Raw genomic sequence first — 27,774 nt, forward strand, 5'->3', positions numbered from 1 at the left:
TGTCCCTTAATTTGTAAGTTAATCCAGTTCTGGTACTAAAACCAAAGAGAGTTTTTGATATTTGGAACAACCAGGTTAAATAGCTGAAAACATAAGGATAGATAAAAGCAAGAAGAAAGATCCCTGATTTAAGACCAGATAATGGACAGGGCTAAAGAAAGGAAATGCATAAAAGGAACAAAGGCATCTGGAGCAAGCATATTCATTTTCTGTGGCTGCATAACAAATCGCCACAAACTTAGTGGCTCAAAACACCCTTTATTATCTTATAGTTTCTTGTGTCAGGTGTCTCATCATGCTTCTCAGGCTCTCTCTAGGCTGTAAATAAGGTGTCAGTTGGAACTGAGGTCTCATCAGAGGCTTGTCTTGGGAAAGGTCAACTTCCAAGCCTCTTCAGGTTGTTGGTAGAACTCACTTGCTCACATTGTAGGACTAAGGTTCACTCTTTTGCTGGTTGTCGGCCACAGGCCACCCTCAGCTCCTAGAGGTTACTCATAATTCCTTGCCATGTAGCCTTCTCACAACATGGCACCTTACTCATTCAAGGCCAGCAAGGGCCTTGCTCCACTCTGCTAAGATAGAGTCTTATATAATGTAACTTACTCACAAAAGTGACATTCCATCACCCTTGCCATTTTCTATTCATTAGAAGCAAATTACAGTTTCTGCCTAAACTCAGGAGAAAGGGATGTAACTCATTAGGGGTCCACTTAAGTTGCATCTGTCATACCCACATAAGCATCATCATACCTCTCCAGACAATCAGGTTTGAGTCACAGGCCACTGCCATACATGACAGCATGGATCTACGCATAGACTAAGAAATGACTCACAGATTCTAGATGTAGAACTGAACATTCTTAACAGTAAATACTCTCTCTCCCTCACCACCCTTATACCATCAAGCACTAACGTCCTAAAACCTCTTAAACCTGTCCCCTTTCTCTTTAAAGCACTTGCCATTGTGTCAAGGCCATTGCCATCCCTTGCGGGGGACTATCCTAATTGGTCTTCCTCTTCCTCTCCCTCCTCTCCCTCCCCCTGTATAATCTATTCCTCACAGGGAAGCCCGAGTAATTTTTCTCAAATATAAATCTGATAGCATCACTCCCTGATTAGAGCTCTTTACTAGCTGCCCTTCACAGGTTAAGTTACAAACTTTTTAACATGATCTGGTTTCTCTTACCTTTCTTACTCCCCTGGAACTCCATGATGCAGCCAAGTTAACTATTTCCTTGTTTTTCCATGTTTTCTCTTGTCTCCACTCTTGCTATGCAGTTTCTTATTCCTGAAACATATCCCTACTTCCACCCAATCCTGAACACGCCTCCCCCCCTCCGACCACTGCACCCAGTCCTGACTTGGCTAATCCAATCCATACTCATCTTCAGCTCTATGATGTCTGATCCCCTAAGCCTAAGTTAAGTGTTGCTTCTATGTTTTTCCATAGAACCATGCATTTCCTTTTCCCTGGCACTTATTGCTTTGTCAGGCTCTGTCTGGCTTGTTAGCTGCTAAATCCCTGAAACTAACACAGCGTTCAACCTCGTGGCTGCTGAATAGCTGTTGAAGGAACAAATGCCAAGCTTTATTGTAAGCAACTATCTTGCCACTGTCCCAGATGTCTTACGCTCATTCATTTTCCAGTGCTGAAAAGCAGAGAGAGATAACTAAATATCACCTATGCAGTAACTTCTTATTTTGAGATAATTTTAGACTTACAAAATAGTTGTAAAAATAGTAAAGAGAGTTCCGTATACCCTTCAATCACTTTCATTTAATGTTAATATCTTATATAACCACAACGCAATGATCAAAACTAAGAAATAAAAGTGGATATAATGCTATTAACTAAACTACAGATTTTATTTGTATTTCACTAGTTTTTCCAGTAGCATCCTTTTTTTTCCACTTCCAGGATACAATCCAGGATCCCCGTGTTGTATTTGATTGTCATGTCTCCTTAGTCTCTTCCAATCTGTGACAGTTTTCTTTCCTCATCTTTTTTGACCTTGACACTTTTAAAGAGCATTGGCCAGCTATCTTGTAGAATGTCCTTCGATTTGGGATTGTCTGATGTTAATTCATGATTAGACTGATGTGGTGCCTTATGGAAAGAATGCCACAGAGGTCATGAGTCCTTCTCAGTGCATCACATCACCACGTCAATATGCTTTATTCCTAGTGATGCTAAACTTTAGTACTTGGGTAAGGTGGTATCTGCCGGATTTCTTCCCTGTAAAGTTACTATTTTTCCCTCTGTAATTAATAAATGTTTATTTTTGGAGAGATACTTTGATATTATACAAATATCCTGCATTTTACCCATTAACTCCATCAATGGCTGCCTGTGGCATTTATTACTAAGGAGTTCTGATGTTCTATTTCCCTCATTCATTCTATATTTATAAATTGGAATTGTTCTATAAGAAATACTTGTCATTTCTTCCTGTTTATTTCTTCCCTTATTTTTTATATCAGTAGGGACTCAAGGATATTCATTTTCTCCCTTGGGTTATAATCAATACAGTTATTGGATTTACATCATTTATTTTGCTCACATCGTTCCAACTTGGGCCATAGGGAGCCCTTTCAGGTTGGTAACCACACCTCCATCCTCTCTTATTTTTCAGTACTTCTTTACTTTCTGGCACCAGAAGATGTTCCATGCTCATCTTTCATTTGCCTGCCCCAGCCCTGCACTCAATCACTTCCCCAAGGAATTCTGGTTCCTTCTTTTGGAGAATTATACCTGCCTCTCTGAACACTGTGATGGTCTTAACTCTACGCCCATTCTCGTGCTCCCCATACTGGAGTCCTCTCTCCTGTTTCCCTCAAAGAAAGACAAACTTAAAATCACAGTCTTAGAAACCCATATGGGTCCATGACATAATAATGGACACATAACAATACCATATAGTGGAGAGAGTGCTGAATTTAGAGCTGGGAGACAATCCTGATCATCTGACATTTGACTCTGGTCTGGTTTGGATGGAAAGATATTTGTAAGTAAGGGATAAATATCATTGCAAATGAGACAAATCTGCCTAAGAAGACTTGGCTATTATTTTTCCTGCACGCATTCTCATGTTCGCAAATTTTAGTGGTAGGCAAATGATTCAGGTCATTATTATACTACAAAAAGGAGGCTTGCTTCTTATTCTCTACTTTCCCACCCCTCCCCCAAAAAGGATTTGAGTCTGAGATTTCACTTTGCCAGCAGGATAAAAAGTAAGTACCTTTACAAGAACAATCAAAACAATGACTCACAAACTCTGTTCAAGGATTTAAGATTATTTCCCTGTTTTGAGAACCTTCAGGGGATTATGCTAAATCATATGCTGAAGGGTGAAAGGAGAGAGTGTGCAGCTGGAGGACATCTACGCTTGCATGACACGCATTCACAGGATCCAGGCTGAACTCTAAATAACAAACACTGACTTCCTTCAGCAGCACATTCCAGGCCTGCTGCTAAGGGAGAAAGGCAAAAGACATTTACGTATGATAATAAACGATCATTCAGAAGTCACGAGAAACTGATCTCTTGAAACAGTCTTTTCTTACTCTCTCACATATTATCTGCTGCTTCCCAGGTCCCAAATGCCTACATTCTCCCCTCAGAACCTATGCTTTTGAAATAGGTTTTATTAGACAGAATGTTTTTAATTAAGAAAAAAAAAGAAGCAGCAGCTTGATTTCCGGAAAAGGCTGGTATGCAGTGAAATCTGTACTAGGAATGCCTCACTCATTTACTTGCATTCCATTATCTCAGATTCATGCACTGTATATATAGTCTTGGTGTTGTTTAAAAGCCTGGAGCCCATCTCTTCCAGGAATGCTTAACATTGATGTCCAGTTCACAGTTGCCAAGAAAGGAGTTCTATTTTGCTTTATCGGTTAAAAAGCAATTCTGTTAACAACAGCACGATCTCTTGCTATGTCCATTATTCACCCTCTGGTTGCTGCAGGATACTGGCTTGACGGTCTGACTGCTGAGAATTTGATGAAACCCACAGAGAAAATCTAACTGATGGTGTTGGGTTCTCTAGGTATGATTTCCACAACCATCTCAATATCCATTACCTCTGTGAGACCAATTTCCAGGTTGCCAGATGGCATGTGGTAACTTATGTCAAGGATTCACCCCTTTACATCCATCAGAAGTTGAGAGAGTTTTTGTTTTGTTTTTAAAACATCTACATATATTATCTTCCAGCATACCCCTTGTGGAACAGTTTAAGGTAATACCTAGAAAGCTGGAGAGCTTACCATATTAATGCTTGCAAAGTGACTCCAGTAAAGCCCTTCTGAACATAATTATAGTCACGGCTAAGGAACAAATAATGGCTGAAATGGAAAGATTCTAATTACCCACCTAGAGATGGTGGCAGAATTGAGGAGGTTCCCTCACTGCCTCAGGAGTGTTGCTTTGGGGAAGGTCCAACATGGCTGAGAATGAGCCTGAGGTGGGCAGAGATGGAAGGAGATGCAAACTCTATAGGACCACCTCACCTCTCCTTCCCACATTGTACACAAGTGGCACTGCCCCAAATGCCACGAAAACTCTCCACTGACCTTGTTAATACTTAGCAAGCTTGGCTGTGGGTTGGTTTGTCTGTTTGTTTTTTAAATGTTGGTTTAGTCAATTACCCATATCTGCCAGCATTTATTTTTCTCATATTGAACTGAGGTCAATAGAAAATCAGTTCAGGGAGGTGGGAGGAAATCAGTGTTGGCTGCCATATGGCTCCAAATGGAGGCAAGCAAATACCTAGAAGTTGCATCACTGATGATAAACACACTATTAATATGTCATCCTCCTCCCCAGAAGGCTCCTAGCTTCAATTCTCATCCTATGCTACTGTCCCAAAATCACGGTTTAAATTGGATGTAACTTAAGGTGAAGAGTCACTCAGCTGGATAGTTTTGTGTTTTGTGTCTCTTGAGATATTTACAAGCTGAATGGACAAGCAAGTGTAAGGGACATAGCCACCTACCCATAATGCTCCAGGGGCTGCATGCGTGGCCCAAAGCAACACCCCCAAAGCTGAGTGTATGATCTTTGACTACCTACTTCCCTCCTCCTTTCAGGACATTTAAAATCTGAGAAAGGGATAGTTATTCCTCTACAAGTTTCCATGAGTGACCTAGATGGCCCAGGTCATCCAGGGCCCACAGTAACCAAAGATGCTTAAGGTTACAAACTGCTTTGTCCACAAGGTCACTTGGCCTGGCCACTCCACCTCTGGTGCCTCAGTTCTCTTTAGTTCATAACCTCTGGTTCTATTTTCTTTGATCCCCATTATCCCATCTTCTTTCTTAGTGAGGATGCTTCCACTGATAAATCCATATGGTTTGACCTACTGTTAGTAGCATTCTCTCCTACGCAGACAATTCTCAAAGGCACACCCCCGACTTCTTTACTAAACTCTGCATGAGTGATGTCTAGTCAATGATTTGTTGAACAGAATGAATCTTAAGTCAAATGAAAAAGCAGCCCAGGCATAGAGATATGTGGGAATAAGCACACCGCCCATCCCAGCAAAATGGTGTGGATGTAGAGCTTTTGTTTATTTATGGAAACAAGAAGAACATTTCATTCTACCCAGACAGAGCTTTTCTGACTGAAGCGATGACCCTGGCTTCCTGGACAGAGATAATTAACATTATCAGCTCATTACAAGGCTGGCATAAACATGCTAGAAAATGACAACTTGTCTTCATTGTTCTTTTCCCCTGAGGAAGTATTTCCCAAACAGATGCAACCCCAAGCTTGGGCTTCATCTTAGAAACTGTGTTCAAGTTTAAAGCCTGGTGTAAAGGTCAGTGAGGTCTCCTCTGCTTCCAAGACTGTGGACCTTGCACCAACAATATGCTGAGAGTCAACTCAAGTCAACACACGAGTGAAGGGAAAGCTTTGGATGATTGGTGAGCATTTAGTTTACACTAAAAACAAAACTCGTACCACCTCTCTGGAATGAGAAATTGTTTTTAAAGACCTTTAGAAGTGGCGATTCCCCAATTACTGTCAGTAATTCATTCAGAGAAAAGTATTTTATACATAATTATACTGGAGAGGAGAGGGTGTTCTTAAGCATTCATAGCACAGTTTATATTTAAAAAATACTGTCTAATCCTTCTTCATTGCTGCCACTGAAACAAAACAGTCCTAGGTGAGAAAGAGAAGAGAAGCGAGAAAGTACAGGAACCAGGGAGAAAGGTTCTAATCATAAAAGAACCAAACCTCCTCATGGCTGGCATCTCAAGGGACCACAGGCCTGTTCAATCACAGATCAAAGGTGTCAGTCTCATGTATCATAACAATTGCTAGCACTGTCTGAGTATTTACTAATTGTGAGGCACTGTTCTAAGTATGTTCATGGATTATTCCACTTAATACTTACAATGAAAACTGAGGCAGGCTTTTATTCTCCAAATATTTATCGAGCACCTACAATGTGTCAAACACTAGTCTGGGTGCTGGGGCTATTGCATCGATTGAAACACACAAAAATGCCTGAATTCTGTAACATACATTTCTAGAGCAGTCAGGAAGCAGTGCAGCCAGGATTTGAATCCAAGAAGTCTGGCTTCTGGTCTGTAAAATTATTATCATTAGCAGGTATCGTAAAATGCAGCCTCTTTGGGAGATCAGTGAGAATCTCATAAATCACAAATAGTTAAATGTGAAACAATTGAGAGATATTTGCAGTCCGTGACTGATAACTCCTGAATTGCTGAGACTGGACTATTCTCAACTGGAACAGTTTGAACAGGGCCTAAAACTGAAAAGAGCTAGCATTTGGAATCAGCACACCTGGGTTCAAGTTCTAGCTCTGCCATTTATTGCATGTATGTTTTCAGCAAGTTGTTAAACCTCTCTCAGCCTCAATTTCCTCATCGGTAAGATAGAAATTATATCAAGATCTAATTCACTGTGTTGTGGTGAGCTATTAAATGAAATATTATAAATAAAATACTTTGTAAAGTGCCTGATGTTATGTAAAGTAAACTATTTTTACTATGTGCTGTTTATGGGCTCTTAAACCAAGAAGCTAATTTAAGTCATTTTAGGAATGTGAGCCCTGAACCTTATAAATTCCTGACTATACAGACTGAGGCAGAACAGAGGCCTGCAGCCCACCTGTCTTCAGTATATGTGTGCATGGGGGCAGGGAGGGCAGAAAGAAAGAAGGGCAGACTGCCCTGCAATACCTGGGGGCACCATTTAGCCCGACTCAGATACGGAGCTCCCTTTATCAAGGAGCCTCGGTCTTTTATCCTATGTCACCAGCTTGCTTCCTTTAGGTCTCTGCCTTCAGAATGGCCAGGTTATCCAGGGCCCATAGTAAGCAAAGATGCCTAAAGATCACAAACTGCTTTGTCCACAAGGATGTCACTTGGCTTGGCCACTTCACGTCTGATGTCTCAATTCTCTTTAGTTCATAACCTCCGGTTCCATTTTCTTTAATGACTATTTTCCCATCTTCTCTCTTGGTGAGGATGCTTCCACTGATAAATCCATATGGTCTGACCTACTGTTAGTAGCCTCCTCTCCTGTGCAGACAGTTCTCAAAGGCACCCCACCTTCTTTAACAAGAGAAGTGCAGGACTCAAGTCCACTCAGACCACGCCTCTCTCAAGGGATCACTCAGTGTGATCCCCTAAACTTTGAAATTGACGAGCCATCATCCTTCAGGATATTGGTAATCTCCATCCATTTGGTCTCCCCTAATTCTTATTTGGACTCCATTCCTGAGTTTTCTTAGGCTGTCTTGAACTTCAGGGTAAGGGGGCAAATGTATGCACAGATTCAGAGACTTATTCTCTGAAGAGCATATTGACTCTCAGCAATCTCTTACTGTATGAAATCAAAGTTTCTGAGAGCCACACTCAAGTTTCACGCAGAAGAATTCAAATTATCACAAATTTAGTGCCCTGAAACAACACAAATTTAGCCTATTACACTGCTGTAGGATAGAAGTCTGACACAGGTCCTCAGGGCCTCCCTGGAGGTTCCAGGGGAGAATCCATTTCCCTGCTTCCTCCACCTTCCAGAGTCCACCCACGATTCTTGGCTAATGGTCTCCCTCCTCTATCCTCAAAGCCAGCAACATTATGTCTCTATGACCATTGCTTCTTAGTCACATTTTTCCTGACCTCAGCCTCTGACCTTTGCCTCTGACCTCAGCCTGGAAATGTTCTTCAATGTTAGGAAATCATGTGATTAGGCTGGTCTCACTTGGGTAATCTAGAAGAATCTCCTCATCTCAAGGTTCATAACTTCACTCACATCTGCAAAGTCTCTTTTGCCACGTAAGGTAACATATTTGCAGGTTCTGGAGATCAGGACATGGATATCTTTGGGGTCATTATTCTGTCCATCACATTCCTCTCTCTGGCCCTTAAAGGGAATTCCACTTGCAAATATATCCACGCCATCTTAAAGTCCTCAACACTCTTCAACCCATTACAGTATCTCCTCAAAGTCCAAAATCTCATCTAAATCTCATCAGCTCAAAAGTCCCAAATGTCATTATCTACCTCACATAAATCAGGTATGGGTGAGGCTCTGGCTGGCAACATGAGGTGGCCTTTTCCCAATGCAAATGTTTTGAAATAATTCAATTGTTGTTTTTTCTATAGTTTACACATTTTATCAAATGTTTCCATTTGGCGATGGTATTCTGAGGCATTTTTACTGAAAAGACCATGAATGTTTTGTGTTTTTTCTGCATGTCCCATATGTCTACTGTGTGCCATTTTAATCTTCCCATTCTGACTGCAACTATCCACTCCTGGGGTAGGAGCCAGTCATATGTTTTTCTTATATTCCTATATTCTAGACTAGTGTTTGTCACATATGGAGAAAAAAGCTAAACGTGAGACTAAATAGAGACTAAATATTAAGCTTATGAGTATCTTAAAATTTTCCACATGTCTAAAATATAGAAAATACTACTATTTATACTGGAGTTAGGTTCTGATTTTCTGAAGCAGCACTCAGTCGACACATACACCACATACACACGCACACAGACTCTCACATATATGCATTCATCAAATACAAGTGGAAGTTTGAAAATTATCCAACTTAATCTAACTGCTAATCCAGTATCTTTAAAATGTGGGGTTTAAGAAATTGTTTTGTTTCTACCTTTATTGAGGCATCTTTACAGAAAAAGTATTCGAAGATTAAAGTGAACTTGGGGCTCGCCCCATGGCCTAATGGTTAAGTTCAGTGTGTTCTGCTTTGACAGCCTGGGTTCGGTTCCCAGCTGTGGACCTACACCACTCATTGGTGGCCATGTTGTGGCAGTGACCCGCATACAAAACAGAGGAAGATTGGCACAGATATTAGCTTAGGGCAAATCTTCCTCAGTGAAAAAAAAAAAAAAAGAACTTGATATTCCTTGGCAATTTCTTTCTTTTTGTTTGCATTTCTTCCTCAATAAAGTGAAACCTTTTCACTATAATAAAATGATTCTACAGTATATTTTGGGTCATTCAAACCAGAACATGTTAGAAATAAATCCTATCAATATTGTGAATGATATTGGAACTTGGCGCAAGCTGCACAGGACTTACAATACAGTTGGCATAGCAGGCAGACAAAGGCATTGGTAGACTATAATGAATATACTGTAGGTGACCAAGTAAGATAAAAGTGTTTACTTACTAACTATGGCAACGCCACGCTGCATAAATAAAAGATAATAAATAGTCTTGTTTCATGATACCTTAAATAAAACACATTTACAAAAGCTCATGTTTCTTGTGATGGTTGGTTTGAGGGGTTTCTTAATTTGTGCTGAACAAAACCTCCTTTTTACGGAATCTGAAAAAATGACCTGGGGACACTATATGTAAAGCCTCCATTTTTCCATCAAGGTTGTTTATGCCAATTATTCATCCAAAATAGCACCACCATAATGTAATTCTGAATAACAAATTATGGCATCAAAACCAATCATCAACAATGATGATAGTGGTACCTTGCATTTATAAGAAGTATCATAATCTTTAAAAATATTTATTGACCTAGAAGTCTCCAGCAATAATTAATCATGAATTATTCATAACAGTTAAAAGATCTGTAGTTATCTGATGGGATCCAATCCTACCCAATCTGCCCTCATAAAATGTTTGAAGCCTTCTGGCATTTTGCCCTGTGTAGGAGCCTGATTCTTCCAGATACTTGGTTCACAAGAACATCTTGTCTTTTAGCGAGGAAAAAACACCCTCCTATTGTGATAAATAATGAAGAAAATCTCTGCAATCCAATATCTGTTAACACATACAATCACTTAAAATTTTTGACTTGACTATTTATTTTCCTTAATGTTGACATGCTAGGACTTTTATGTTTTTACAAAGCTTCTGAGTTTTGCTTTTGGGGCTCTTCCAGGTCAAATTATTAATGTATCCTCCCTTTCCACTGAAGATATTTAACACACTTCGCATTTTTCACAGATTAAACGCTAAGCTCTTCCCTCTTTCTTTTACAATTTTCAACCTCCTCCCTTACCGTCTTCGCATACTGCTAGGCCTCAAAAGCCAAATAAGAGGTTTCCGCATGAAATCATAGGCAGAGTTTGTAATAGAAATACTATTTTAAAACTGAGTTGACTAAAAATGTAATAAAAGGCTATAAGATCTCTTAGGAGCTTAATTACAGTTTTCTCTGTTCTGGGTCCTCATTTTTCTCAAATAATGGTTCAAGGGAAGAAAGTACTTTTCATAGATATGGATTAATCTAAATGAATTTTCCTAAATAACAATGGAGAGAAAACAAGAGAGGCAGAGGGGAAAAAAACATTTGTTGAGCACCTACAACTGCACATGGCATTTTGTTAGAAATTTTCAGAGTATTGTGAATAAAAGCACAGGCACAGGAGACAAACTGGCTGGGTTTGAATTCTAGCTCCACCCGGAATCCAGTCACTATCTGTAAGACCCTGGGCAAGTGACTTCCTTACTCCTCTGGACCTCAAGCTCCTTATCTATACAGAAGGCATAACAATAGCGCCAAGTTCATAGAGTAGCTGTGACGATTACACGAGTTCACACATGTCAAGTCCTATATCAGTGGTTGGCTTATAGTAAATGCTATGAGCATTAGCTAATTATTATGATTGCTAATTATTATTATATCTCATTTGGTTTTGGTACACGACAGCCCTAATATAAGACGGTTATTATCACCTGCAGTTTACTGAAGAGGAAAGTTGGGTGTATGAAAGTTACATAAGCTGACCACGCACACAATTAATAAATGGTCTATTGGACTGGACTTCAAACCCACACTCCTGCCACTGAAGGGAAATGAGGACTGATGATCTAGCCCTGGGAAGCTTTAAAAGGACCTTTTCTGTGGCTGAATCAGCAACATCCCCAAAGCTCTTCTTCCTTCCTAGCCATCATTTAGTTCCTATCTCTTTCTTTTATCACTTGGTTGTCCTTTTCTGCCTTTTAATTCCAACATTAACGACATATGTGAATTGGTACAGAAAGCATTATAATTTTGAAAGATAAGAAACAAGAGGGAAAGTTGTTCTACTCCTCAAATAAAAATCCCACTGAACTTACAGTATTTTAGTCTTGCTGCCTCCCTCAAGGCCTCCCCAAGTATTTCCCACTGATTTCTCTTCCTCTCATTGATTCCTGCGGCATTTATGGCCTGAACTAAACTGTTAGAACATTGTCTTATGTATGATCTAAAATGCTGCATTGCACATACCTCCACATATAAATTTCTGACAATAAGTAGCTTATCACATTTCACATTTTGAAAACGCGTGATGAGCTCTATCCTTTCTTGAAGACTCTCCTTCTGTTTCCCTCCCCAAATGTCTCTTCAAATATGCCTTGAGTCTGAATTGAGTCAAAAATCATTGTATGTTATATAGCTTAGTTGTATCCATGACATACAATTGGCACTGTATCCATGTCAATTTCCTGGTTTTGATAATATATTGTGGTTATGTAAGATGTTAGCATTGGGGGAAGCTAGGCGAGGGCTATGCAAGAACTCTCTGTACTGTTTTTGCAGCTCTGACAATTTTTAAAAAATATTTCAAAATAAAAATTTGAAAAAAATTAATCATTCTGCTGGAACACAAACTATCACTAGCTGATTTCTAACTGGAAGTCACACACGCCCAACAAAACACGAAGACCTCTGAAGACGAGGACAATCATATAGTTCTCCTGATTTCCTCCAAAAATACTGACATTTTATTTAGCAAATGGTGGGAGGATGGAGAGGGTGGAAGAGTTGGGAACACAGGAGGAATTTCATAAATATTTGTAAACTGATAAGTGGGAGACATAAGAAATCATGGGTTAAATTTTGGGACTCAAAGATTTACATGTATAGTTACCGTGCTCCTAATTTCACCTCTTTTGGAACACTGCTAGAAAAATAGATTCAAGATATGAAATATTTGAATGGAAAACTAGTCCCAGGCATTGGAACAGATAACCATTACTCATCCTACTGTGCACAGTTGAGTCTTCCTTTAAAACTTCTAACTCAACATTTGTTGCCAAATGACTGGGAAGCTGGCTCAGTTGTTAGGTTCAGTTGTAATTTATGGGGTTCTTAATGCAAAAAGAAGTCAAATACTTTTCAGACAATAAATATTCACAATTTTTTATCTTTATTTTTTTATTTTTTGACTTCACCTCTTAAATTACTGCCCAATGGCATAAAACAAAAGAAAACCTTTTAAAATACTAAAAAAACCCAACCAGGAAATGTATCATTGAGAAAAAGATGCTATCTTTCTCCCCAAAACAGTGGAAATTTATGAATTTTTCCCAATACTATTCTGTCTACACAACCATTGCGTAAGTTTCACAAATGCCACTGTCAAAGAGCAATTTAAAATCATTTTTTCCAAATGACGGGAAAAGAACAACTGTCTTACCTTAATTTGATTCTACATTAACCTTAACTTGATGAAGCATGATGTTAATATGCTCAAGCTTATGGTTTTAATTCCTCTGTGGTCTACTTAGCTTCTCTCAGTAGAAAATTTGGTACCATGGTCCTAAACTGTGTTTAACTCTCAAACACTTAACAGAACAATTTACTCCAACCACCCCCACGATTGCCAAACAGCTCAAGTTATCATCTTAAAACCAAAGCTCAGCATGTCACAGTTGCTGAGGCTTACATTTTTTTTTTAAACAAAACTTACCCTACTATGATGTGAATGCAAAATTCTAGTCTTAAGGAACCACAGAAAAGTCTCACATTTGATCTGCTCAATAGAGTACTTTTTGGCTCATTAGTCTACTCCCACTAGAATGTTAGCTTCATGAAGGCAGAGAGCTTGCCTGTTTTATTTACCACTGTATCCCCAGTACTTATGACAGTGCCTGGCAAGTCAAGGTTTACTACATGCAGCTCACAAAAAGCTACATGCTTTCTCAAAGCTGAAAACACCTATTTCAAATGGAAATTGAGTATTCGCCACACTTAACATAAAATGCAGTACCCAAACTAGCAGCATCAGCATCAACTGGGAACCTGTTAGAAATACAAATTCTCTGGCCCTACTACAGCCCTACTGAATCAGAACCTCTCGGAAGGGGGTCCTGAAGCATATTTTAACAAGCTCTCCAAGTGATTCTGAGGCATGCTAAGGTTGATATTGTCAATATAACACATTGAAGGAAACCGATTCCCTCATTCAGCTCTGATTTGCAGTAGCAGTTCCAAATCACATAAATTCAGCCATTTTAGTACAGAAGTATACATAACATATATTGGAATGAGTCTCTGGAAAATGACTTTTTGTACAGAATAAATATTTGGACCAATAAAATTTGATCACTGTTATGCACTTTATATAGCAATGTACCTTGAGTCCTAAGACAAGAATGTGAGATAGAAACAAGAAATGTTAAATAAAATATTAAACAAGAGATTATAACTGTAAGGCTTCCTCCCAGATCACCCTTTTTATGGCAAATCTAAACAGAACTTATTTAATGAACATGGAAGTAACGTGATATGGTGTTAATGTCTCCACACCAAGAGCCAAAGACCTTTGCTTTTCTTTACTAGCTGTAAATTACCCAAAAAACTCACTGGGATTCTTCGTCATTTCAATGAGCTAAATAATAGCAAAGTGGAAAATTCTGTGATTCAATAGGAGCATCAAGGCCCTATAATGTTCCAAAACCAACATATTTCTAAATGACAGAAAGTGGGAGGAATGATAAATATTCTGGATCCAAAAGGCTCCTGACAGGCCAGAGGAATAGATTAAACCTAACAAAACAGTATTTAAGAGGATAAAAATAAACTTCCACACCTTGGTTAAACATACACACACTCAGGTATAGGTTTGGAAAGATATGACTCAGCAAGAGCATATATTTAAAAAAAAAAAAAAAGGACTTCATTGGCTGTAAACTCCCCATGACCCAAAACTGTCACCTGAAAACAACAGTGACCTTAGGAAGCCTTAGCAGAAGCAAAGTACCAAGAAGCAAAACCATAGTTGTGCTCTGATCTGGCCTGCGCATCCCACATCTGCAATGTCTGCATCAATTTGCCACATTTTATGTAGCGCCTGGGTGAAGTAGAACAGTGAGGACGGTGCTGTGACTAGAAACCATGACCTGTGTGGGGTAAATGAAGCCACTATGAGTAACTAGACTATGGAAGAGAAAACTCAGGCGTGGGTCAAGGCATGCCAGCTATCTTCAGACATGTTAAGGGCTCTCACAAGGAAGAGGATTTAGGGTACTCTATGAAACTCTAAGGGGTTAAATTTAAAGTCAATGAGTAGAAGCTCATGAACAGCCTTTGGTTCCAAAGAGGGTCAAGTAACAAACAGGAAGCATTGCTGTGAGAGCTGTATCTGTCAATTTGGCTGGGCTACAGTACCTAGTTATTTAACCAGACCTTAACGTAGGGGTTTCAGAGAATGTATTTGCAAATAGGGTTAACATCTACTATCAGTTGATCTTAAGAAAGGGAGATTAGCTTTAATAACTTGGGTGGATTTCATCCAATTACTAAAAGGCCTTTAGTGAAAAAACTGATGTTTCCCAGAGTTAAAGAAATTCTGCCTCAAGATTGAAATATTAAATCCTGCCCGAGTTTCCAGCCTGCCAGCTTGCTTTATAGATTTCAGTCTTGCCAGGCCCCCACAATCAAGGAAGAAAATTCCTCAAAATAAATAAGTAAACAAAAAAAATGTGTGTGTGTGTGTGTGTGTGTGTGTGTGTCTGTGTGTGTCTGTGTGTGTCTGTGTCCTATTGGTTCTGTTTCTCTGGAGGACTGTGACTGATACAGTTGTCCAAGGATGGAATGGTCTACTTCCAGCCATGCTGAGTTCTTGTCACAGGAGATATTCAAGTGCAAGCAAGGAGATCACTTTGGTCATAATAAGGAGAGCATTTAAAATATATGCCCTTAATAAAATTATAAAGTATGTATACACCACACAGTTTAACTCAGTTTATTCATTTTACTGAGATTCTAGTCTGCATAAAATACTATTTCAGGCTCTGGGGATATAGCGATGAGCAGAAATAGCTACTGTTCTGCCTTTTGGAATGTACATGAATCCTGTACTATGTGCAAGGGACCAGGCTAGCTATTCTAGAACACAAAGCTGGTGCTCATTAGATACCTGTTAAATGAATAACTGAAAGAATGAATAAAAACATATTTTAAGGTTATAGGGAAATATATAGATACATATATATTATTTGTGAAACCTATCAAAATATTTAAATGTTTTAAAGCTTTAATTTTTAATAAGGATAAGAGTCGATTATCAATAAATTCTACAAGATGCCATGCTTTCTTCTCCAATATGGCATAAGACTAAATCATTTTCCTAAACTATGCTCCTCTCTTGACCCCCTTACACAGTTATCACGAAAAAATTCTGACTCAATGTCTATTCATTTCACGTATTTGAAAGTGCAAATTCCTACAACATAGAATCTAAGACCTTTGGATATTCTGTAACGTTATGTACTCAGTGGAGGACCACTACTAGCCGACTGCTGGGCTGAGTGTGTTCCTCTAGCCTCCAGTGATGGGCAGCAAGAGAACTCACCACACTGCTTCTCCAAGCACAAACGTTAAGGAACACAGGAGAAGAACTGCGTAGATTTCAATTATAAGAGCACAACAGTATTAAGACCATATTTGTATCACACTTGCAATTTTTCAAAGTTTCGTCAAAGCCTATCATACCTGCATCACTGTAAAAGAAAAAAAAGCAAATGAATGTATCATTTCACAGATGAACAAAAAGACACATGGATGGGATGAAGCTGGAGTTTTAACCCCAATCCTTTCATTCAGTTCAGTTGGGTGCTTTTTTCTTTATTAGATCATAGTGACAGGACACAGCGCAACATATTGTCTTTTGACAACAATGCGAAATTTATTCTTTAGCAGAAGATGATCCAAAGCTTTACACCTGATCCAAAGCTACAAAAAATGTAATAGTGTGTTACGGGGGAGCTTTCTTTATACACAGGTTGCCGAGAATCTTGGCTGTATTGATTGACAACACATCCAGTGTTCCAGGTTTGGGAGCTTTGCTATGTACTGGTTATTTATCGTTACCGAAAATTTTTTATAAAAACAAAACTCAATCAGTTTTACAAGGTTCATAGCATAAAATTCTAATAATCATCTCATTTCCTAATATAAGGTGTTTGAAAGGATGTGGAAAAGAACAGAGTGATAACAAAATGAAAACGTTTAGTAGCAAAGTTGCAAGAGCCTTCACAGAGTCATAAACAGGGATTCTAGACTTGGCTGTGGAACCAATAGCCTAGGTCATCTACAGAAGGATCTCTCTTACATATCTCTCTAACATATATATATGAACTTAACATATTTGCTAATTCCATGCTGAAATTACCTGTCTCAGACGGTCTTTTCTTTATAATATAACTACTTTCATTTTTAATGGGAGGGAAGAAATTATGGCTGTTTTTCTGAAACCACAGCAATTTTCAAAGGCAGCTGTGGCAACAGAGATGCGTTTGCAATGGAATTTTGGCTTCAAGGCTGATACCACCTTGAAAATTTGGCTGATTTCCCCAAACCCATAAGTTGGAGAAATACCAGGAATAAAAAGGGGAATTATAAGGACTATTTGCAATTTTCTTCACTCCCTTCCCTCAAACAGTCCTTGTCAGTTGCCAAGAAAACATGTCAAGATCAAAATGAGACTGATTGATGACTGATAATTAACTACAGGAAAATATTTCAATGAATAAATTAGCCGTCAGTTAAAAATAAAGGGCAATTGAATTTTAATAATATATTCCAATAGAAAAAAGGAGGGACAAAGATATGTTCTTTTGGCCTTGAAATACAGTTCTTGATTTTATTTTGTTTTATTTTCCAGTATTGTTTCCTCCCTAATTATATTTTTCTTAAGAGAAAAGCTAAGAATTGGTCATTGCCAACCTACAAAATGTTTAACTATCCACCAATAAACAACTGATTTTGATTATTTTAATTTTTCCTTTCCTTTCCTTTCTTTCATTTTCTTTTCTTTTTCTAAGCCCTCATAAGCATCATTCCTCATCTTTGCTTTACTTCCTGGGAATGCAAAAAGGTCATCATGACGTACGCCTTGCACAGAGGTCTGACTTTTATACATACCCATAGGTATAGACCTGCAATTTGAAAACACCCTTTTATTCCTCTTGGGGTGGAAGAAACAAATGAAAAGCAACTCAGCTGGGCTGCTTGCCTCATTTTGCTTTCCCATCTTTGTAGATAAAGGAAGGTATAAATGCTTGGAAGCCACAGGTAACTATATCACCATATTTTATGACAACAGAACAGCTTGTCTCAATGCCACCTTCCTCCCTTTGGCCCAATTCTTTAAAAAACAATTATTCCTCTAACTACCAACTACACAAAGAACCAATGGGCCTCATTTCTGGTAATTCTTCAATAACAACAACCATCTAGGAAAGGCTTCTTCTGAAACACATATGCACATGCGCCCGCGCGCACACACACACACACACACACTTGTATCTGGGAAGTGTGGAAATTCTGCACCCACCTGAAACACAATATGTTCCTCTACTTACCTGGACAACTTTTTAAAGAAAATTTACCACTAAGATTTATATAATCTTAGGAAAAAAATGACCAAGAATTTGAAGAGCTGATTGAGACCATAAGTTGGTAAAAAGTGAGGTGGACAACTGTTGTCAGTGCTCAGAGTCATGTGATGTGCACAGCCGAGGCTCTTTCCCATACGTGTGGTCCTGAAACTGGACCTGAAGCCTAGGTGAAAACTTACTGAAGCCACAGATCAACTTGCTGTATCTCCCTGAAAATTCCATTTCAGTCACTGATTTTTGGGGGAAGTCATTTTTATATTCAAACAAACATAGATATATCATAGATTTATATTAAAATTTGCATATACTTTACATTATTAATAAAGCATGCAAAAATAATTACGTGATTACAATGAGATGCTTTCAAGCCGCAAATCCCCTAATCTTTCTCCTCTTCTTTTAGAAGTACTTTGAAAAGAATGTTCAAGCAGCATCATACTACATCATTAAGCATAAGTGAAGGGAACAAACTGATGCACAGTTACTAAAGTAGAGAAAAAACTCTAAAACATAAAGGTTAGTTCCACAGCATAAGGAAACTGACTACCCAAGATGCTATTGATAAATGTTGTTTTTATTTAATGTATATGAGGTCTCACAAACATATTCCAGTGATAAAGTACATGTCTATGTTAAAGCAGTATTTGAGCTCATTGGAAAAGTCACATTTAAAATCAGAATTGTCCCTGTCCCACTTGAAAATAAAATGAAAAAAGCTTTTCAAAACTTTTTATATTGGGGGGGGGGCAAGGAAGCAAAGAAGAACAAGAAAAAGGAGAAGAAATACATCACTGCTCTTTGCACCAAGGTGAAAAATATCAAAGCTTGTTTGTATTTGGCACCCAATTTATGGCCCAACAATCTGAGTCTATGAACTTAAGCCGTCACGGATGAATGCATCAATTGGCTTTTGAATCAGAGGATAGCATTATTCAATTAAGTTTCAAGAAACACATTTCACTATGGCACACAATATTTCCATTCTAAAATGAGAATGTCAACTGTGAAACTAAATCTAAAATTTCAGTTGTTGTTCTCTCAGCCCCTCCCACGCTTACTACAAGTTTGAGTAATATGAATTCAGGAAATATTTAAATAAATATGGTGTGCATTCTGGGTTTTACGGCAGGTCTTATTGCTTTAATTACTTGGAGCCTGTCAAATTACAGGCTGATGCACACAAGTAAGGAAATTTATGACCTACATGCCATGTTATTAATGCTCTACATTAGCCAGTGACGGTAAATGTTTACCCTGCTGGGGCAGGAGATGATGGAATGAGCTGGGAAATCCTGGCTCTACACCTCACAGCATCACCACAGTGCTAACCATGCTGAGCCAGCAAGCTTCCTAAGCCAGCAAGCAAGCTTGCTTGAAGACAGAACCGCAAGGTAAAATTAGACAGAAGGAAGAAGAATCCTCTGAATTTCAAAGACCATGTAAATACTGCTATATATATATATACACACAAACACCTCACATGTTTTATCAGTGCTCTTCAGTAACTAGCACGTTATTAAACTTTGCCTGTGCTGACACTTCTATGGTCAACCTGTCAACCAGAAAGTTCTGGTTAATGTTAAATTCTGTTTTTAACATAGAAAGCCTATCTTTTACCTGGGCTTAGGGAGCCATCTACCACATACCAGAAGCACTTTCAAATTTAAGGGTGTTAATTTATTGATGACACTAACATATTTCTGGCCGTTTTTCCAAGATTTCCAAGATATAAGCCATGAGAAGTATTGTTATGATCATTACTTGTCAAGCTGTAATTGATATTAACCAGACTTTGGATTTAAGAGAAAGAGAGAGAGATAGAAAGTGTGTGTTTGTGTGTTCAGGGTGTGCAGAGTAGTGACACAGAATTTTTGTCTTACAAGCATTCCGAAAACCAAAATACTCAATTGAATGTAAATATATCTTTGAATGTATGTTTTCACTAGAGCACTCAAATTGAAATGAGCATACCTTGAAAAGTTCTAATAACATAAGTTAATACTTGCACACCTACTATGTGTCAGGTGCTGCTCTAAAAACTTACATTAGTAAATCATTCAATCTCAACCACAACTCTTTGAGATAGGCACTATTATAGCCTTTTTTATAATTGAGGAAGTTGAGAAGATAAGTAACTTATAAGTTGCCAAGTTCAGACAGCTAACAAAGTGTAGAATTGGGAGTCAAACCTAACTGTGCAAATCCAGAGCTCATGCCCTTACCTCCAGGCTTTACTGCTCTCTATTAGCAAACAGACAATATGGTCTTTTTCACCCCAAATCCCAATTTGGTATTTACTGTTGGGAAAAGTCAGTGGGACAAGTAAGATTTGAATTGCTTCTGTTCAATTGCTTCACAGGCAAATCAGCGATGCTCTGTTTCCACCACTCCTAGATCTCAGACTGGCTCCTCTAGGAACGCTTGCCCTGCTGGGTGTTTGAGCCCATGGCAAGATCATGACCATTTTCGGGAGGCATATGAATAAGCAAAGAGCTGCAGTTGCATTCTAGTAGGTATAATTTCTTGTAGATTTTCAAAAACAAAAGTTACTTATAAGACTGATACAATCTGTAGACTAGGAAGGTGAACATACAGCACAATGACTAGGCAGAGACATCATATATCCACGTTAAGAAAGAATTAGAATAAACATGAATTTGATATTGCTATAGTCTGGCTTCAAAGTTGGTGGATGTGAAGTACTCTGTGGTTATTTTCATGGAAAACATTTCCCCCTGAAAGTGGGAAAAGGTCTATGAATTGTCTCCCACACAAAAGGCAAACTAGTACTACTTTTTAAATGTGAGGTGTGGTTACAAGGTCTTAGGAAAACAGTCTAATGTTGAAATAGGAAAACATTGTCAGTGTATAGATGACAGACAAAAAGGCAATTGTTTAAAGGCATGTAGTTTATCATTGTCATTTTCACCTAAATGAAAACAAACACAAATGGTAGAATGTACGTAAGGTAGATAGAGAAACCAGTTCAAAGAGGATTCATTAATCAAAAATCATAAGATTTTAGAGTTGGAAAGCACCTTAGTAAACAGGTTCAATGTCTGCATTTTACACAAAACAAAACCAAGGTCAGCAGAATTTGGACTCCATGTGCAGGTGTTATCTTCAGCTCTGGGTGTGAGGAATCACCCCCAGGGAGAGTGTACAGAGTGAGAAGACAGAGCATGGTATGTAGAACCCTGGGAGCCCCGGGTTTTGAGAAGTTGGCTGGTGTAGATTAGCCCATGAAGGTAGCTGGTTGGGAGCAATGGAGAGATAGCAGGCAAGCCAAGAAGTGTGATATCACAGGAGCCTGGGAAGGAAGGAACTTCAGGAAAGAATAAGTGGTCGTGTTGAATGATGAAAAGAGTTCTAAGAAGGCCTGAACTGGGAAATGTTCATTCAGTTTGTTGGTTATTGATAGCAAAAGTAGTGTCAGGAGCATGATTACAATGGAAAATTGCCATGTTTGAAGCAATGAATGGGAGTTAAAAAAAAACAAATTAAGATAGTACGGCAGAGCTCATATTCACTAAGCTTGGAGAAAAGAAAAAGAGCAGTGGACAAAGAAAGGCTTAAGGGAAAACTGTCAGTAGAGAATGAGAGGAATAATTGAAACAATTTGGGGGGAGACAAAGGGAACTGGGGTCTAAGCTCAAGCTGATGGATCAGCCTTGAGAGGAGGAGGTACACAGCCTGCTCTGAGATAGCACAGGGGAGAAAGGCATGGATATACATACAGCTAAGTGGTTCTCCCAACTGAATTTTTAATTTTATGTTTAACTTTTCAAACCATGTGGAGTTTATTTTAGTAAATGATATAAGGTTAAAAAAATCCCCTTCCTTTATTGCCTGTGGTAAGTTTTGAATGAATGAATACTAAACAGCCAGCCCCAGGCCTAGACCCTTCACTCACGAGGGACTTAGACAGGCTATTGTTGCCAGCACCGGCTTTCCCACACACTCCCTTGTCTTCATCCTCCACTCACTGGAACAGTTTCCTCATTCTCCAGATCTTTCCACCAGCTACAGAAATTAGGTTCTCACGCCATCAGGAAACACTGAGGACATTAATGGGGAGGAGTTTAAATCTTCAATCTTGTGAAGGTGGGCAGTTTCTTAGCCTTGCCAACTATCTGTTTTCTAGGCTTGGTTTCTGCCAGAGGCAAGAACAAACAGCAAGGAGAAGGAAAAGGTGACAGTGAAAAAGAGGACTCTTGAGAAAATTAAAAGAAAAAAAAAAAAGACTTAGAATAGGGAAGACTTACTCCTGAAATTAAACCAGAGAGCAGATTAGGAGAGAGAGGTTGGTCACAGAATTAAAAGCTGCTCATGCGTGCTTGTTTAAGATTATGTGGATTACTCGTTGTATTGGATGATCTCCATGGGTTTCACTCTACAAACATACACCTCCTAGATATCTATTTGAGTCCTTTCCTGAGAACCCAAAGCTCAGTGTGCAAAGTCAATTATAGGTCTTTCCTCCACCAAGAGATCAAAGCAACATTATCTGAAACCATGTGGCTCTGACATTTTACCAACATCTACTTTAGCATTCTTTAATTATAAAACCTAAGATATATTTTCAAATTGGATTAGATACATTTTCACTTCCAACATCTCACCCTTAATCTTAAAGGTCTGCAAACCTTTTCTCAGGTGCAGGGGAAAAACAGCCTCTGAATTACTTATGTGAGCCACAATTTAACCATTTCAATTCTCCCCAGAGGTATTGGCAACAGCTGTCTTGCTTGAGGTCTTGCACACTAAGTTTTCACTCCTCAATTTTAGAAGTGTTGGGCAATAATGCAATTCTGTTTCTTATAAAGACATGTTCATTCAATAAGCACCCAACACATGCTTGACATTGGGCAGGTTATTGAGAATATCAAGATGAATGAGACATAAAATTGACCCCTCAGGATCTCATATAGAAAAAAAGAGCAAATATATTTTTTAATTTCTACATTCTGATCACTTTGGAGGTTTGTTTAATATCCTTTCTCAGAATACCAAGACCTATGATCTATCTATTGCCTTGTGTATTATCAGCAGAGTTACTTTATCATAAATAAGCAAAAGAGTCTATAAAACTTAGTTATGCAAAACGAAAGTTCTAGATAAAGAGAAAGAGACCACCTAAAAGAGCAACACATGAGAATATGAGAAATGCCAATTACCCGCCCGCCCAATCCCAGGAGGCAACAACAAAGATACACATGCAGGCACGCGCACACACACATGCACAACTACAACAAAACACTTACCTGACTTGCCCACACCTGCTCTCCCAAATATTGCCAGTTTGACCTCTGCACTTTTAGCCATGCCGGGTGTTGGTAGACAACTCACTGTTGTTCAAACTAAAGAGCTGAGAAAATTATCTTGGCCCCAGCCTTCGAATTCACCATATCATTGTAAATCTTGGAAGAGTCTGCAATCCTTAAACAAAAGAGATTTGGGAATTCATAAGTGACTGGAGAAAAGAATTAATATTTATTCAGCATCTCTTACTTGCCAGCCAACATTACTTAATCACTATTTTTCATTTTGATCTTCACAATCTTGTGAGAAAGCTGCAGCAATTTACTGTAAACTATTCATCTAACAAATGATAGATCCAGGACTTAAACTTAGATCTGTTTTGTTCTAAAACATAGGCGTTTTCACATACAATAGAATTTCATAAAGTACTTCCTCAAAGAATTTTTTATGAAGGCATTTTTTTGTCAGTAATTGATAACACATACTTTATAGTCTGTGAAAACATGTATTTACCATGTGTCTGTAAACATTCAATAGACAAACACACGTGATGGGGAGAATCACATTTAGAACTCTTTATTTCCTTTTGAACTGAATAATACACATTCATATTTATCAACCCCAGTGAAACACGATTGAATTTTCATTTCAAGGTTAAATTTCATCTTAGCTCACACTAGATCACATGATCAAGTCATGCAACAAATACACATGTTCTAGGAATTGATATATAAGGTCTAGATTATATATTTTTATATTTTTCTAGGCACAACGCTCGGGTACACAAAAGTCAAATGCCATGCCATGACTTTTGATCCCTTTTCTAGGACAAGCTCGAGTAAATTAGCTTATAGTATTGTCCTAACATTTGGGAAATTATATTACATACAATGTAAGCAGATTTTATTTATTTAGGAATGCCACCTAGTTCTTAGTACCATGGAAATGTGAAGCTGGAAAGAGCCTTGGGGTTAACCAATGGAATCCTCCAGCCAACTCAAGAATCCTTCTTTATGATGAGACAATCATCCAGCAATCATCCTGTGTTGAATTTACCACATCCAGGTACAGCGGGCAAAGTGGGGGAGGCAGGGACGACGACATTAAGTCAGATTTTTCTTTTCTTTCACTCAGAAGCCTTCAAGTAACCTAGCAGCTCTTAGGAAGCTTTGCCCCATCCTAGGCTCTACTTTCTAGGAAAACGAGGCCAAGCATCTTCCCTTGTTCTTCATGGGATGTATGTTCTTGTTTATGATTTTTGACCCTCACCTTCTCTCTTCACCACATGCAGCTCTCTCCTCTGGCCCTTGCCAATTTAATCACTCTAAAAACATGGCAGCCACTACATTCACCACTTGAGTTGTGACCTGACGAACTGAGCCAGCCAAAGTTCAATGAGATTTTCCCTATTCTTTACCCAGGTACTGTGGTCATATTATAGCACAGCCACTCCTATTACGGCTCATATGGTTCACATGAACTGCAGACTCTTCCATTCTGAACTTCTGCAATCAACGTTTTAAACCTCAATACAAGATTTGACTTTTATCCTTCTTTAACTAAACCACATCGGTCTTCATTTCATACATTTTTCCAGTCTATAAAGATATTTTTGAAACACAAATCTGTGATCTAAACGTGTAAACTGCTCCTGCCAGCATTTTGTCATCTACACATTTTCAAAAAGAGCCTCTCAAGTGAAAGAAAAAAAAGTTAAAAAATCTTTCTGAAAAAGTATTTCTACAAAGACATTAGCATGTCATTGTTCTTTCACTATGCACCTAAGTCATAGACCTGTACCTAACCAATTTCGTATTTGCTGATTTCCAAAGTGCCAGAGCTTCCTCTGAAGGATGAAAAGGTCAACATTAACATGAGCTATTGTTTACTTCATCTCCAATAATGAAAAAACTTCTTAGTAATCATTAATAGTACAAAAACCAGAAGCTTTAACATCTGCAATTTGTTCAGTCCCATAATTTGGCTGAAGATAAAAGGATTTCCTTACTTGTCATTTTATATGCATTCATTAAGAAAAGGCCTCTGTTTAAGGTTCAGTGCTTCATCATAGAAGCATAATATATGAAAATATATTAACTATATAAATTCTAAATTAGAATGGCAAGAATTTCTTTGAAACATTGAACATGCAAGTGTCTAGAGCTTATATAAACAATAATTTGTTATTTCACGTAAAACTGTCCATTCCCATGCTCATAAAATCCAAGTAATTTAGTATCTGATTTATGCTTCATGAAAGTAGTTATCAAATGTGATTTTTAAAAAACATTTAAGTCAAATATTTCAGTAACTCCCAAATGGCCTCAGAGGCATAGGAATTTCACACAAGAAAGAAAAATTGTGTGGGTTAGTTTTTTCATTTACAACCTAATGATACAGTGAGTTATTGTCAATCTCATGTTATATTTAGAAAAATCACTTAAAGGAAGACACAAAACTGACACATATCCTTCAACATTTTATTTCTCACATGAAAATGTGCAAAGTTACATTTGACAAAGAAAGAAAAATATGTAAATTGTCTTAATAAGTGACCTGTTGCCAAATTTCTGACGTTCAAAATAATTCATAATCTGAGACATTCCATAAGATGGATCTAAGAAAACATTTGTTTTAATGTTGTTGTGCAGAAATATTCTGCCTGGGTCTAGAAGCTGACATTCACTTTTTGTATAGACAGTGCTTTATCAGGACAAAAACTTCTGAGTTCCTATTACCCCTAAAGCTAAAATCACACCTAGAAATTTAAGAGATTGACGGTGCAGTGATTTTTTTTTTTTCTAAACATAAAGGAACTAAAATAAAGCTAAGAAAGAAGAAGAAACAAAGAACACACCTTCCAAATCCTGTGTTACTGTTAATGCATTCCTGGATTCATTCTACACTTATGCTAAGCATATACAAACAAAAAAGCGGCTACCTTCGAGTTTACAATCTGTTAGATCTATGACATTTAGATCACTAATAACCTGATTTTTTCAATTTATTTAAAGAAAGCTTTTGCTCATAATAAATCATCCCCAACACTATTATACTTATCAAGGTCCATGCTTTCAATCTTTCTCTTGGGTGGGGGTAGCAAGCATCTTTATAAGGGAATATTTTTTCTAACTTCTGTATTTATGCTCTCATCAAAATAAAGTGCAGCTGTTTAGGAAGTGAAGAATCTAGTCTGGTCGTGGGAATGAGATTCTTTTTGGGCCGCCCCTTCTCTAGCTCTGAAATCAAGTTTTCCTTGTCTCATTACCAGGAATTCTTCCTCATCTTATCACAACGTAGCATCCCCAGTGACGAGGGTAACTGTACAAGACCTCCGGCTGTACGTTGCTCTGAAAGCAACAGGTATCCTGGAATGGTAAACAAACAAGTCCATTGTGGACTGCAGGTCACTTGCCCTCCACCCAGGGAGCAGATGCAGCCTAAGTCAAAAGGGCATTCTCGGTCTCAGCTCCGAGGACGCTGTCAAGCTCTGGGCGCGGGCGCTCACACTTCCCTCTCAGCGAACCCCAAAGCTGCCCTGGGAGGACCCAGGGACCAGGAGGACTGACCCAGAGGCCGAGCGTTCAGGGGCTCGGAAGGCTCTGCAGGAAGTCATCCTGAAAGAGCCACCTGGGCACGTGCGTGACACTCACCTGTTCACACTCTCCAGGCCCGGGAGAGCCGCGGTCCCCTGCAAGTTCGGAACCAGTCCCCCGGGACCGCTAAACCCTCCCACGCTGCGCAGCCCAGGGAGCACGCTGCGTATCCGAGTCGCTGGGCTGCAGTCGCTGTGGGAGCTGCAGTGCCCGCAGCAAGTGGGGGCGGCCCGGCGGGGGTGTCCTCGCTCACGCTCGCTCCGACTAGCGGCCGAGGGACTGCCGCAGGACGCGAGCTCAGCCTGGCCCTGGCGGCTGCGCTCCGCCACCAGGATGCTGCAGTGCGGCGCTACGGCGCCCCCTACTGGGGCCCGGGCCCGGCTCCTCCAGCGATGTTACCTCTCCACCAGAAGAGCCTGGAATATGTGCCTTCTCGGTGTCGCACCCGAGAGACAGGCTTCCCTTTTCTCTTGCTCTGTTCCCGGCCTCTACGTTCTCGCATAAAGACCTCTTTCCTTGGTTAAAACCTTGCATGTGAAAGCATCACTACATGGTGCTTTTTACTCCTTACTTCAGATGATCCTCACAACATGCCTTTTGAGGTGTGTTTAATTATCCCCATAATACTCAAGAGAAAACTGAAAGAGAAGATAAGTTGTCCAAAGCTAATAAATGGTTGGAATGAAACCCAGGTCGGACTGGAAGCTGAGAGATGCTAGGAGAGACATAAACATTAAGTTCAATTGAAATTTATAGTTAGATATTTGAGAGAGTTCCA

At 38.9% G+C, this 27,774-nt stretch overlaps 1 protein-coding gene across 2 annotated transcripts in view; it reads right to left on the reverse strand.

Annotated features, from left to right (window-relative positions):
• Positions 1-27,339, reverse strand: part of RERG (RAS like estrogen regulated growth inhibitor) — a 113,930-nt gene extending 86,591 nt beyond the window's left edge. Inside the window, exons 1-2 of one of the 2 annotated variants that reach the window (XM_014834254.3) lie at positions 27,054-27,339; positions 23,403-23,577 (exon numbers count right to left, since the gene is read on the reverse strand). In XM_014834254.3, coding sequence (XP_014689740.1) covers positions 23,403-23,463 — 61 coding nt within the window. In that variant the 5' untranslated portion in view covers positions 23,464-23,577; positions 27,054-27,339. The remainder of the gene's footprint in view (positions 1-23,402; positions 23,578-27,053) is intronic. The other variant, XM_070494315.1, reaches the window with a different exon arrangement.
• Positions 27,340-27,774: the final 435 nt, after the last annotated feature.

Source organism: Equus asinus, chromosome 22, assembly GCF_041296235.1.
Source record: "Equus asinus isolate D_3611 breed Donkey chromosome 22, EquAss-T2T_v2, whole genome shotgun sequence".
Taxonomy (NCBI): Eukaryota; Metazoa; Chordata; class Mammalia; order Perissodactyla; family Equidae; genus Equus; species Equus asinus.